The sequence below is a fragment of the Kogia breviceps genome, chromosome 1 (genome assembly GCF_026419965.1).
Source record: "Kogia breviceps isolate mKogBre1 chromosome 1, mKogBre1 haplotype 1, whole genome shotgun sequence".
NCBI classification, from domain to species: Eukaryota; Metazoa; Chordata; class Mammalia; order Artiodactyla; family Physeteridae; genus Kogia; species Kogia breviceps.
The window spans coordinates 34,184,384-34,198,933 of NC_081310.1; the positions used below are offsets into that span (position 1 = coordinate 34,184,384).

Sequence of the window (14,550 nt, forward strand, 5' to 3'; positions counted from 1 at the left end):
CTATGATATTTATTCCACATTATTTCATTTGTTTACATACTTTTACTTACATCAGTTTTTATGTGATAAACTGGAAAAAACCTAAATATACAATTTAACAATATTTAAATTATGGTACACTTATACACTAAAATAGTATACAACTATTATGAATAATTTTTGAAGAATGTTCAGTGACAATGGGAGGGTACTTAACGATATATTAAGTTTAAAAAAGCAATATATAATGACATATGGCATATAATCCCAATACAGTATTTTTTTAACTATGTAGAAGAAAATGTACCAAAATTTTAAATGGTTATCTCTGGGTTTGGGATAACAGAAAGTTACTTTCATTTTTATAATGTTCTGTACTTTCCAGATTGTATATAACAAATTTATATTATTTTTAAGAGGGGATTCTTAAAGAAAAAAACCTATCTGGCAAATCAAGGGAAGAAAGTAAAAATCATATTTTTTGAATGCCTTTTTAAAAGAACACTTAAAGCACTTACTTGTGGTATACAGTCAGTGTATGCAAACATTGATTTAAAGCGGTCATCCATGCTTATGTGGTAAAGAACACACATTGCTATTTGTTTGTAGTTTTCATTGCCTGGAAATAAGAAATCATGGATATGGTGAGATTTTATATTATGCCATGCATGGCATGGAATGACCACAAAGAAATTAATTTTTTTTGAATAACCAACTCAAATTAATGCATTACAACTTTTAAGCTACTGAATCAAAAAAATCATTATATAATCTTAATTTAGAAAATATTTTGAGCTCCCTATTTCAATTCAAAAGTTTGGAGCACACTATCTATGAAATATCACTAAGTTCCAAGAGATTATGTGTATTTTACGAGGTATACTTTTGAAAAAATTAACCACAAACCTAAGAATTAATTGTTCCCAGTAGCCCACTAAAAAGTAGATTTGGCCACTGGCCTCCCCATCCTTACTGTTTTATCAAAATATGTGATAAACACATTTCACTGACAGTGATATATGTATAAGAAATAGTAAACAAAAAGTATATTTAATTTTTATGAATCAGAAACTGGAAAAATAACAAATAATAAACAAAGTAGAATAGTATTTGCTGCATTAAAAAAAAATACATGTCCAAAAGAAGACATATAGATTGCCAAAAAGCACATGAAAAGATGCTCAACATCACTAATCGTTAAAGAAATGCAAATCAAAACCACAATGAGGTATCACCTCACACCAGTCAGAATGGCCTGGCCATCATCAAAAAAATCTACAAACAATAAATGCTGGAGAGGGTGTGGAGAAAAGAGAACCCTCCTGCACTGTTGGTGAGAATGTAAATTGATACAACCACTAAGGAAAATAGTATGGAGGTTCCTTAAAAAACTAAAAATAGAACTACCATATGAGCTAGCAATCTCACTACTGGGCATATACCCTGAGAAAACCATCATTCAAAAAGATACATGTACCACAATGTTCATTGCAGCACTATTTACAATAGCCAGAACGTGGAAGCAACCTAAGTGTCCATCAACAGATGAATGGATAAAGAAGATGTGGCACATATATACAATGGAATATTACTCAGCTATAAAAAGGAATGAAATTGAGTTATTTGTAATGAGGTGGATGGACCTAGAGTCTGTCATACAGAGTGAAGTAAGTCACAAAGAGAAAAACAAATACCGTATGCTAAAGCATATATATGGAATCTAAAAAAACGGTACTGATGAACCTAGTGGCAGGGCAGGAATAAAGACGCAGACATAGAGAACAGACTTGAGGACACAGGGACGGGAAGGGGAAGCTGGGGCGAAGTGAGAGAGTAGCACTGACGTATATACACTACCAAATGTAAAACGGATGGCTAGTGGGAAGCTGCTGCATAGCACAGGGAGATCAGCTCAATGCTTTGTGATGGCCTAGAGAGGTGGGATAGGGAGGGTGGGAGGGAAGTTCAAGAGGGAAGAGTTATGGGGGTATATGTATACATATAGCTGATTCACTTTGTTTTACAGCAGAAACTAACACAACATTGTAAAGCAATTATACTCTAATAAAGATGCAAAAATATACATGACTATAAAATGCTAAAGGGTAGAGATAGTAAGCATAGTCTAAGGATTGTCTCAGAACTTCTGAGGTAAGATTATTCTAGTTTCGTACACTTTGAAACTGAAAAAAGAAAAGTGAATGATATATCATAGATTTGAAAAATAAAATGGGACTTTAATATGTCATGTAGTCCTTCTACATGCTTTCAGACAGACCACATTTTAAGGATCTATTTATGATCTCAAAGTCAGTGACAAAACTTGAACTAGAAAAGTTTAGCTAAAAAGTTTTATCTAAAAAACAATATTATTATTATTTTTTAACAATATTATTTTTAAAAAATTTGGGCTATGAGAAATCGTTGGAGATATTTGAAGTTTTAAAACAAAATCAAGGATATACATAAATTTAGTTGATAAATAACATATCAAGAAAATTTTAAATATATTGTGACATGGAGGATAAATTCAGCACCTTTATTCTTGTGTCTATCATAGTATAAAATTACTAAAATACTTCGTGTTTTTAAAAATACTATTTTATATTCTTATTGAATTTTTCAGATATTAGTTTATCTCTTTATGAGGTGGTGAGAAATTCTTAGGGGACATACCTTGGTATTCTTATAGGCTTAGTATAGCATATGGAAGTTTCTCAATAAATATCTGCTGATTGATTCTATTTTTAATATCTAAAAAGCCTGGTGACTATAGTTAACATACTGTATTGTACATTTGAAAGTTGCTAAGAGAGTAAATCTTAAAAGTTCTTACAACCAGGAAAGAAGTAATTATGTGAGGTGATGGATGTGGTAACTAATCTTAAAGTGGTAACTTTTATAGTTAACTACCCTTATATCTAACCTTATATATTTTGCAATATATACATATATCAAGTCATCACCTTAAACATACATACTGTTATATGTCAGTTAGATCTCAATAAAGCTGGAAAAAAAAACAATGTTATGTTTAAAAAATCAGAGGCTAAAACTGAAAAAAAAAAGCACATTTAGTCAAAGACAGAAATTACTAGTTCTACAAGATTTGTCAGATTTGACACAAAAGTGTTTTAAGTTTCCAGGTGTTTTTTTAAAAACATATAGTGACCCTCTCTCTAGCCTCTTGCTTTCCTGGAGCTTAAATACTAAATAAAAAAATATTTCATATGGTAAGGAAGAACAATGTGAGTCTTCAAAATAACCTGTCAAATAAATTTTATCATCCTTATGTTTCAGATGAGGAACTTAACACTTGGAAAAAAATAAATACACAGCCTTGTAAGTGGGTGAGTGGGTGAGCAGGGCTTTATACACAGGTTTCTCTGATTCCAGAATTTTCACCAGAGGTGAAGTTATATATACCAGAGGTATATTACAGTATCTCTCAAACATTTTTATATCATAAGGTAAAATGGTCTTTCAAGTAAGATATTATTATCAGGTATAAAAGACTGAAATACACTGACATATGATACAATAAAACATTTTAAAAACAGGATTTTTAAAAATCAAGACTTTTGCATCTTTAAAAATTGTTTGGCTAAAGCCTATTTCCTATGGCTTTCAGTATCAGTGTAAAAATGACTTCTTGGCATAAAACAAAAACAATAAAATCTAGCATATGTTCATCAGATGAATACATACTAGTAAACATTTTCATCTTAACTAAAAATCTATGAATTCACTAACTTAACCACTTGGAATACAACAGATGCAGGAATTACATCTGGAGGAAAACGTAATGCAAAAACTGTGAAATTACTCCAAAAAAGAGAAAAGCAGAGATTAACTGGGTGTTCCCAACCCCAGTATTTTGCTCTTGGGATCAGAGCAATCTAAATAGAAAAGACTCACAGATTTTAATAAATCACATTTTTACACCACTGAAGGCATTCATTTATACTTATTCTAGTATAAAACACACTTGCCATAGGAAAACAAATCTTTGCATAGGTTTGCATGATACGTAGATTAAAAATGAAAAATTCCAACTTTATTCTCCAGAGAGGAAAGTATCCCTTATAGGGGTTTGGTCAGATTATACTTCAAAGTATTTAGTTTTTCTCCAGGGACTGAGGTATTTTAAAATCTTTTCAAGTAAGTTCCTACAGCAAACTCATATTCTGAAGGCACAGTCTCTCTTTCCCTGCTATTATATTACAGTTTCTTTCTATATGTTGTTCAGTTGTGGGTAGGTTCCAGTCTTACTTAACTTTTTTCAAAATATTATTTGAAAACATTTCCTCTATGTAATGGATTCACTGAAAAGCAGGATTCCAAGTCACATAACTTACTACATAAATGGTAGAAGAAACAGAGAAATCAATATCCAATATAAAAGATTTTTAAATGTCAAAGTAAATGATCAGACTTTAAAATTCAGTGTGGAACTAAGAATGAGAAAGGACACTGTTCTATGTTTGAGGATTGTCTGCCTACTGCTGGTTATCAATGAAAGGATTCTAAAATGCAATGTTCTAAAGTGGTACAGCAATTCATGTAAGGTGAGAGGAAAGAAAGATTCACCTTTAAGAGATCTGTACCCCATAAGGAGAATAACAAGGAAGGTCCTTCTAGAGCAAATTACATATTTGTATTACATATATATATGATTATGTATAAATTACATATATATATGATTATGTATCTATATCACTTCCAAAGGATAACTCAGGATAAAGGATATGTGATAGAATAGAAAGTCTATTGAAAAGTCCTAAAATTACAATAATTTTTAAAAAGTAGATGAATAACATATGCAAGAAACATCTCAGATTCAACAATAATTTATATTACTTTCTTTTTCCATAGTTCCATCTAGTTCCAAAAAGTAGGATGAGTCATTCTACTGCCACTTCTAATTCTGCTCGTGTGCTTTCTCTTTCTCCTTCTCTCCCCATGCTCACGGCCAAAGGTGAAAGATCCTTGCCGTTCTCCCGTACCTTCCTAATGCTTTATCTGTGATCTTCTATTTAAAAACCCATGTAAAGCAACTATACTGCAATAAAAGTTAATTTTAAAAAAGGTGGGAGGCTGGGGGGACGGGCAGGAAGTATATGGGAAATTAATGTCCTTTCTGCTCAATTTTGCTATGAACCTTAAATTGCTCTAGAAAATAAAGCTTGATTTTTAAAAAAAGTCTCTGAACATATGCCCAATTTCCCATAATCTTTACCTAAAATGATTATCATGCCCCAAAAATGTGCTAAAACTAAAGGACTGAAGAAAACAGAAGCTCAAGGATTACAAGGCTATCCCAAAAGATTCGTGGATAGCCAGTCTTTTTATAACTACAATTCTTTGAGAGAAGGGAAGAAGAGAGTTAAGCAAACTGATAGTTCCTCTTGTATGTTAAGCATGTATTTTCTCATTTAACCCTTATAACAACTGAAGAGGTAGGTATTATCTTTGATCTGGATGTGAGGCAATAACATTCATTAAGGTTACGAATCCTTCAAAAGGAAACACAGCTCATGAATCTGAGATTCAAACCTAGGTCGGACTACAAAGCCTGTGTGCATGTATTCTCTACTAAGCCTTCCAGGAAGCAGCGGGAAGGGTGAAATAATGCCAAATAAACATAAATTATTATCATCATTCCTTAGTGGCACAGTACCGGAAGGAAATGCAGTTAAGAAGGGACTCTATGGAGAAAGAGGCGAGAAGATGGTAGAAGAGGAGAAGAGGGGAGATTAAATGAAGAAAAACAATCAGTTATTTATCAGAGTACCTGTGCACAGATGCAATAGGTTCCAATGGATGAAAGATCTTGACAGGGACAAACTGCATTATCCCCCAAGCTGTTTGGGGGACTAGATCTATAGCAGTTCTGAAACTCACTCTCACTGAATTGGACAAGAACTGCTATCAAGCAGTGTTTGATTTTATGAGAAAAACAAGGTGCTAGAAGCTTAAAAGTTGAGTAGAGTGGTAAACACAGGCAGTAAAATGCTGTGGTTCAAATCTCAGGCTCTTGAGGCAGACTGCTTGGGTTCAATTTGTGGCTCTGCCACTTACTAGCATAAATGGCCTTTTGAGTGTTATTTAAATTCTCTGTGCTTCAGTTTCTTCATCTGTGAAACTGGAATATCAACTGTACCTATCTCAAAGAGTTGTTATGTGAAGATTAGGTGAAAGATTAGGTAAAACAATTAGTACTGAGTCTGACACACAATAAACTGAATCAATAAATGTCATTTTTCAGTATTATTATGTTGATAATAACACTTTTCTGTTTTACCAATAGAACACTATTTTCATGTTCCCTTAATATATATGTTGTCCTTGTGGTTTCTATCCTCAAGATTTGACCATAGTTAGAGGTAATGTAGGTTTAAGAGGAAGCCAAGATTCCTCTGAGATGAGCTAGACAGAGTTCATAGGAATATTCTGAGCCTATGGTTGAGCCACTTGTCCCTAATCACTTTCCTATAAATCTCTGCTATACCCAAAGTACGGGCTTAGGAGAGTCACCTCATCCCTCAAGGCTCTACTCAGTGACCAGTATCTGATAAGGACCCTTCATCAGTCTCATAGGGTTATAAATCCCTTAATCAGAACAAAAATTGGGAAAAGAAAATAATCAAAGGATAGATTATTGTCATCAGTATGTGTTCCTCCACCACCACTACCACAAACACACTGTGAACCTCTCTTCCTTCTTTCATGCTTCCTTGTCTGTAACAGAACTTAACTTCACCCCTAGAGTAGGGAATAGTTGTGGAGGCGACGGGCTACACAAAGATGAAAGGACACAGAGAAAGAAGTCTGAGACCACAGAAGACAAACCTTACTATTAGCTATATTACTTCATTTACCTTTAAGTTTCATGTCCCAGGCAAATAAAACATACAGGTGTTTCCCCATTTGTTTGAGCTGAGCACAACCAAAGAAAAGAAACTGGAATATGACCAGAGATATTTTTTTTTCCCTTGAGGAAAGTGTGAAAGGAGGTGATGACAGATATAAGGGACTACAATATTGTACTCAGAGGTCTATATAACCCAAGTTGCTGATATGTCTTCTAGATTTTATCTGGGTAAAGGTTCCCTAGAATTCAATCAATTGATTTACAAATATCTATAAAATTGATTTTCTTCTCATTTTGCATTTATTTAGGGAATGAAAAAAGATACAAGATGACACTTGGTGTTTTATTCAGAAAAAAAGATGGAAATATTTTATAAATGGTTGTTACCCATATGTTACCTTGATTATTCTAATTCATCTTATTGTTTCATATCACATATTTCCAATCTCCTCTAAAGAACTGCAATATATGAAGGAAGATTATAGTATATAAACCACAGGTATCATATTCATTGAATCATAAATGATTATACAAGTGATTAATTGCCTGATAAAAACACAGCCTATAACTTTACAGTATCTAGCAGATATCTGACAGCTACAGCAAAAGGACAAAATATTGTAGGAGAAAAGTGAATACCTGGAGGGGGAAGATGTCTGGAAATAACCTAAATTCATCTCTTCAAACACAGCTGCACTCAGAAAGTAGAGGTTTTCTGGCAGCCAACATTTATTATTACTTAAAGACTGATTTAAAGATCACATAGCAATAAACAGAAATTAAGAGAGATTAAATGGTCCAAGTAAAATTAAAGCTTATCCCTTATTATAAGCTAATAATAATCTTTTCATTCATTGGAAGAAAAGATATGAGTTCTTAAAAAATAAATCTCAAAAAAAAAATCTTGCATATTCTAAACGAATTTGGGGCTAGGAGTTATGATTTTCCCATAAGAATTCACGATGAAGAACCATAAACTCCATCTAACCAACTATGATTTCTCCACATCATACCAATGGCAGACATTTCAAAAGGGCTCCTTTAAGACTTACAGACATCAATTATTCCCTAATGGCATCCCAAGTTAAAACAGTCTGCCAATAGCCGCTATGCTGGCATAGCACCAAAGGCTCTGTGAATTTTGAGCAGAGCAGTGAAAAGACTGAATATTTTGAGAACTAGGTCCTTAATGACTATAGGTGGCTTAGTCAGGTCTGTTCAAGTAATAAGGCCACGGTGAAAATAAAATGGCCTAGTCATTATGATTCCTTTGGTATTTATGGTAATAAACATGAATCATGATGAACTCACCGGCTATTAAATGCAGAGGCCATAAGTACTTCGATAGGATTTCCAAAGAAATTCACTGTTAATTAGCTGGATCATTATTTGAACACGTTACTGAATTATCTTAGCAGTTATGCAGCCATTCCCCTCAAAACTGGTCATTCCCAGCTGAGGGCAGTTAATGCCTTAACAAACTGGTCATTAACTCCAGCAACTGATTTTGTGGGAATTATTGCACTTACACGTTCAAGATTTTTTTTTCTTTTTAAAGAAATTTGCAGCTGTAGTTCAGCTGGAGCAACTGAAGGAGAAAAAAAGTCAGCTCTCTGGGTTGCTCTCACAATCGATTTTCTGCCAATTAAAGGGGAAACACATGCTGATGGGTTTTGAATTTTAAAATGTCTTCAGTTTTTTCCATCTCTGAAGTGATCAGTAAAAACACCATTTAGCTACTAATTTTGTAAGATACTTGGGATTTTCCATTCACAGTTCAGTCAAGCAGAAATATGAGTTCTGAACACCAGAACTCAAAGCCAAATTTCCGCTGCTGCAGTAGACCCAGCCCAATACTTTGTAAAAGCAGAGTGAGAACACAAATTATGGGTCATATTATTAGCCAGATTCTCATTCCCTTCTGCACTCCAGGTCTTCGTTCAAAGTAGAAAATTCCCTTCGAAGTCACAAAGGGTCCATGAAAAGATAAGAGAAGTGGGGATATAAGCACCTCTATATTAGAATAAAGCAGCATTAAGGTGGTAAATTACCCTTAGAATGTCTATGTGAGTACAACATACTTCAAAAATCACAACTGCCTTTAAGTTTACTGTAGAGTTGGAGCCTTTAAAGCTCTATCACTATTGTGAAAATGCCACAGGCAAAACCACCACTTAAAAGATAATTGCAACAATTATTGAACACATATATTGACTATACTGAAATACACTAAAAATATACTGCAGGTAGATTAGATGATCTTTTGTACACGCTTCCATATCATTTTATGTTTAACTTATTAGCGCACATACTGCAGATACATAACCAGCATGACTAGATAGATAACCTTAGTTAAAACTTGAATTTGGAGAGACCAATTTTTAAGATTGCAACTCTACTGGATAGTCTTCTCTTCTAGAATCGATTTGTTCAGTCAAATCTAACAGAGATTTGAAATGAATAGATAAAAGCCAACGGTTTTTTAACCATGAGTTCAGGGGGGAAAATGTCAGAATTTATACGTTACACTGATCAGTATGAAAACAAGCGTAACAATAGTTTTGTGATACAGTGGTTCATGGATAAATGTTTCTTGTGCTAAATTATTTAATTTAAAAACTATAAGAAACTGAAATTGTAAATCTACCATTAAGCTTAACAGCTTTGTCACATTAAGACGTATTCATGAAATAAGTGCTCTAAAATTCAACACTTTTGATATATTTCACTCTTTTAGTATGTACAACTGTACATTTTGCCATGTAGTTTATTTTTAAAATATTTTCAACATGTTTCAATTATTTTATTATCTTCTCTGTAGTGTTCTTTTATCCAGAGCATACTACAACTTATTTATAATACACCCTACAAAATATGCATACTTGTACAAACGATAAGGGCCAAAATAAAGCCCTTAACAATGGCTGCTTTCTAGCCTACAGGTCCACATCATTGACTTAATGTGCTTTGGTCAGCTTTTACCACCTAGAAATGGAGAGACCCCAGGCAATATTCACACACAGAGTATTGGAACCAGCTGGTGATAGAAGAATCCGAAGAAAAAAGGTTTCTTGATTTAATTGGGAAAACAGGAGGAAGCATAAATTTTACTGCCATTAATAACTTCAAGCAATCCTGATATGACTCTACTTCACCCTGACGGCCAGACATGTGCTTTTTGTTAAAGTGTTTGCCACATCTGACCCCTATTGTTTGCTCACTTGATCAGGTAAGAAAATGTAGGTTTATTTATAGAATGAGGCCTATTAAAATGAGAAACAGTGCAGTAGTCTATGAGGAGCTGTGTACTAAAATAGATGTGTGAAATTCCATAACAGTTTTGTAATAAACAGGCCAAAGGAAGTTATAAAAAAAAAATTTACTCTAAGTTTCTTAAAGAAATCATCATAAACTCAAGTTAGTTTTTTAAAAATGGAAAATACCTCCTAATTGGAAAATAGTTTGACCATTTCCAGTTTTTAATAAGTCTGAAAAGGTCATTTAGAAAACATTCTCTTTAAAAAAATAAAGATAAGCTTTATGTCTTCATTTTATGATACTTTAAAAATTATAAATTAAGTCATTAATATATAATGAAAAAGTAAATTTAACATTACGGGGGAATTTCAAAGGTGTTCAGAACTTAACTTTTTCAATTTTCTTTTAAAGACATATGACAGAATGGTCACAGAAAATAACCCTTAATTTTTAAGTGATCAAAGTCTAGAGTCTAACGGTATCTACTCTGGCAATCTCCAACAATAAGGGAAATCAGACTTGTCTCAACCGGAAGAAATCAAATATTTATCACTTAACTCTTGACCTGGTGTGACTCCCTACATGTTGATAAAATCTTTCTACAGCCTTGGAAAATGCCCTGAAACCCAGATTACCTAATGTAATCTAGATCAAGATGAATCAGGTGCCATTCTTACTCTCAAAACCATTCTGGGTCTACTCACAGAATGTACAAAAATTTATATCCATTTCGAGCAACTTAGAAACTCTAATTTACCTTCCATTGAAGAGAATATGGTCTAACATTTGGATCCATTTTGAAATGATTCATCTGGAATTATGAAACAGGCATGACGATGTGCTATTGAATCTAGGAATCCTAATTTTTCTGCCATAACCAATAAAATTAGTTTCAGCAAATTAGCATAGATTCACAACCCTCAAATGTAAAGGAATCAAAATTTACACGGGGAAGAAAAGAAATGAGATGACAGCTAAAGGTAAAAGAGTGAAGAGTCAAGAGAATCTTTATTAAGATGGATGAAATAATAGTATATTTGTATGTCAATAGTAATGATCTAATAGAGAACGAAAAATTAATGATGTGAGACAGAGAGGAGAACTGCTGGAGCAAGAATCTTGAGTAGGTGAGAGAATGAAATAGGGAGGGAGCATGGCTTATGGTAAGAGTAGAAGCAAAGTATAGACACAGGTGCAGGAAGGAGGGTAAGTGTGGCAACAGGAACTCATGGAAATTCTTTTCTGACTGCTTCTATTTTCTCAGTGAAACAGGAAGCAAAACAAGGTAATGAGATGAGGATGAGGATAAGGTGTTGGATTTAGAAGAAGGTAGAGGAATGAAATTCTCACCTAAAAGAGTGGGAGAATGACTAGACAAAGAAAATGTAGTATGATTGTTGGGCAGCATTAAAGGTCTAGTGGTGATTATCCAGAATTTTCTGTATGTTTCTGTCTCTCTGTGCTCAGGGTCTTCCATCTCCATTTTCCTACACCATGACATCCATCCCCCAACTCCCTTCACGAAGCACCAAAGAAACTGGTAAAAATGATTCTTACTAACATGTGAGTGGTCCAAAGGGCAAGGAAAGAAGTATAACTAAATGTCTAGGTATAAGAGAAAATAAGGATTATCCTATGGAAACGGGAGTATTTGGGTCTTGCCTAGAAATCCAAATATAAAATTAAGAAAATATATTTTGGGAAAACCAAACATGCCTTCTAGCTACATTTAACCTGCTAGTTTGAGACTCCTGATGTACTGTTACTGCCAGAAGTGTTTGCATTTAATGGGAATTAAAAGCTTTAAAGAAATGCTCTAGTTCATTGGTTTTCAAAATGTGGTTTGAGGACCCCAAAAGGGGGCTTGAGGATATGGGGAGGGGGAAGGGTGGGCTGTGACGAAGTAAGAGAGTGGCAGGGACATATACACACTACCAAATATAAATTAGATAGCTAGTGGGAAGCTGCCCATAGCGCAGGGAAATCACCTCTGTGCTTTGTGACCACCTAGAGGGGTGGGATAGGGAGGGTGGGAGGGAGGGTGACGCAAGAGGGAAGAGATATGGAAACATGTATATGTATAACTGATTTTCTTTGTTGTAAAGGAGAAACTAACACACTATTGTAAAACAGTTATACTCAAATAAAGATGTTTAAAAAAAATAGTAAATTTTAAAAAAAGGGGATCCACAAAGTCACACTATTTTTATAACAATCATAATATATTATTTTCATTTTTTTACTCTCATTATTTCATAAGAGGCTACATGACATATATGACATATGATTTCACAGCATATTGTTGAGGGAGATATGAGAGCCAGCTGTTGTCTATTAAGTCTGACTATAAAGAGATTTGCAGAAGTAAAATTATGTCCACTCCTTTCAGTAATTTTTGTTTTGTTTTAGAAAAGAGTTATTTTTCGTAAAAATATTTATGTTAACATGTAGCAGGTTATTTTAAAATAAATATGTAACACTTTTTCAATTTTATTTTTGAATACAATAAATATCCATAAATATAACTCTGCATAAACAAAAAATCTCTGGGGGTCCTCAGTTATTTTTAAGAGTATTAAAATTCTTGAGACCAAAAGTTTGAAAACTGATGCACTAATCATTGAATTACAACAATCACCTAATAAACAGGGAACTTATAAAACAGCAGAGAAAGTGTGGAAAGTGGTGATTGTCTATAATTTACAAGTAGCTACCTAATCTGCCTAACCATTAGGTTGTTGTGCCTATTCTACTTTTGTTTTAACAAATCCAAAAATTCATGTTTATATGATAAGACCTGTATATTTTGTAAGGTTTATTCCCGTGAGTGTAAATTCCTTTGAAAATCAAGTTAAAAACTGAAAGGCTGACATGAAAACTCAGACATCACTCAATTTAAAATACATATCAATGTCATTCACAAAGGGGGAAGAAAAAGTGTGAATTAACTCAAAATTGTCCCAAAGAGTTCATCAGTGAAATTTGGCAGTTTTTTAATAAAATTATTAAGTATGGACCCTGTAATACACTGTCTCTGTGATGTTTAATTAAGCTTTATGCATGAAGCAATGTCATGCTGAACTAGGATCTTCCAAAGAATACATTTCAGTTGTATTTTTATGCTTGCTTCTGTGCTAACATCATCCTCAAGCACATTAAACAATACTCAGCATATGAAACATCCAAGCCAAAGCAACTGAGAGGCAAATAAGAAAAACATTATTTGCCTGGTGCATCCGACAGAAAGCTAAGAAAATTTAGTCTTTCAAGTTACTTTTGAAACACTGTCAATGCATTCTCCAGGGAACTGAAGAATACACTACGACAAGGAATTTCCTTGCCATCTCCCAACCCAGGATATTCTGACATAAGGAAGCACTCTTGAGACATATCAATGTCAAACGGTTTAAGGACTTATGACAAGGGAATATTTTTTTAATGATCTGATTCCTAGATGAGCCAAAAAAATCTTTGAACACTTTTAAAAGTTAACTCAATATCATAAAAAACCTGAACAAACTGTCTAACAATTACATAAGTAAAGCCAAACTTCGTAGGTCCAATTCAATTTGCAAATAATCACAATTGATGAAACCATTGGCTATGATAGGTCTCCCAGATGGTAACATAAAGTTACTAAGCGTAAGAAACTATGTCATGTACAGGGATTAATAGTACTGAAAAGATTATAAATTGATACTGAACTAAGCAGAGATAAGTTTAAGATCTTTATGAAATCTTAGGAAAATAACATATCAAAAAATGAAATAAGAAATGAATATTTCTGGTGGTATTTAGGAAAATAAAAACAAAGGAATTTAGATATAAGCTTTTATAACCTTTAGATATAAGGTTTTCCAAGGACCCAAGTAAAAATTTTGAATAATTTAGGGAAATAATGCCTTCTTTCTCTATGCCTAGGAAAAGGTCAAAACTATTCAAGCAAATTAATTTCAGGATAAGTTGGGAAAGAACATTTTAAGTGATGATTTCTAACATTCCTTATTAATCCCTTTATATGTCCCTGATGTCAAAGGAAAAAGCTGAATTCAAAATTTCTAAGTGAAATACTCATATGATAAAACAATATCAATATAATTTTTAGTTCTGTTGAACTACAATATTTGGTTCTGTTCAGAGCCTCATATGGGAAAAGACCTGAGCTATACCATAACTTCTTTACCTTTAATAATTATTCAAATCACAAAACCTTCCTCAAGTACATAGTTTCTTTCCAGTTATTTGGCAAATCTCACAACAGCAGGGGTCGCAATGTACTAGTTAAATGTTTCAGGACACAAGGGAAGGGGATTAAATGTTCATATAGCCCAGCTTTATTAGAGCCTAAAATATTCATGATTCATTATACTCTAGTTAAAATAATTTATTATTAAGTATAAAAATATTTTTCAGTTATGGGGTCCCCAAATAATAATAAA

At 33.3% G+C, this 14,550-nt stretch overlaps 1 protein-coding gene across 2 annotated transcripts in view; it reads right to left on the bottom strand.

Annotated features, from left to right (window-relative positions):
* Positions 1–14,550, bottom strand: part of KIFAP3 (kinesin associated protein 3) — a 160,249-nt gene that overhangs the window by 72,770 nt on the left and 72,929 nt on the right. For both annotated transcript variants that reach the window (XM_059042201.2, XM_067030492.1), the window contains exon 11: positions 498–598. In XM_059042201.2, the coding sequence (XP_058898184.1) occupies positions 498–598 (101 nt within the window). The remainder of the gene's footprint in view (positions 1–497; positions 599–14,550) is intronic.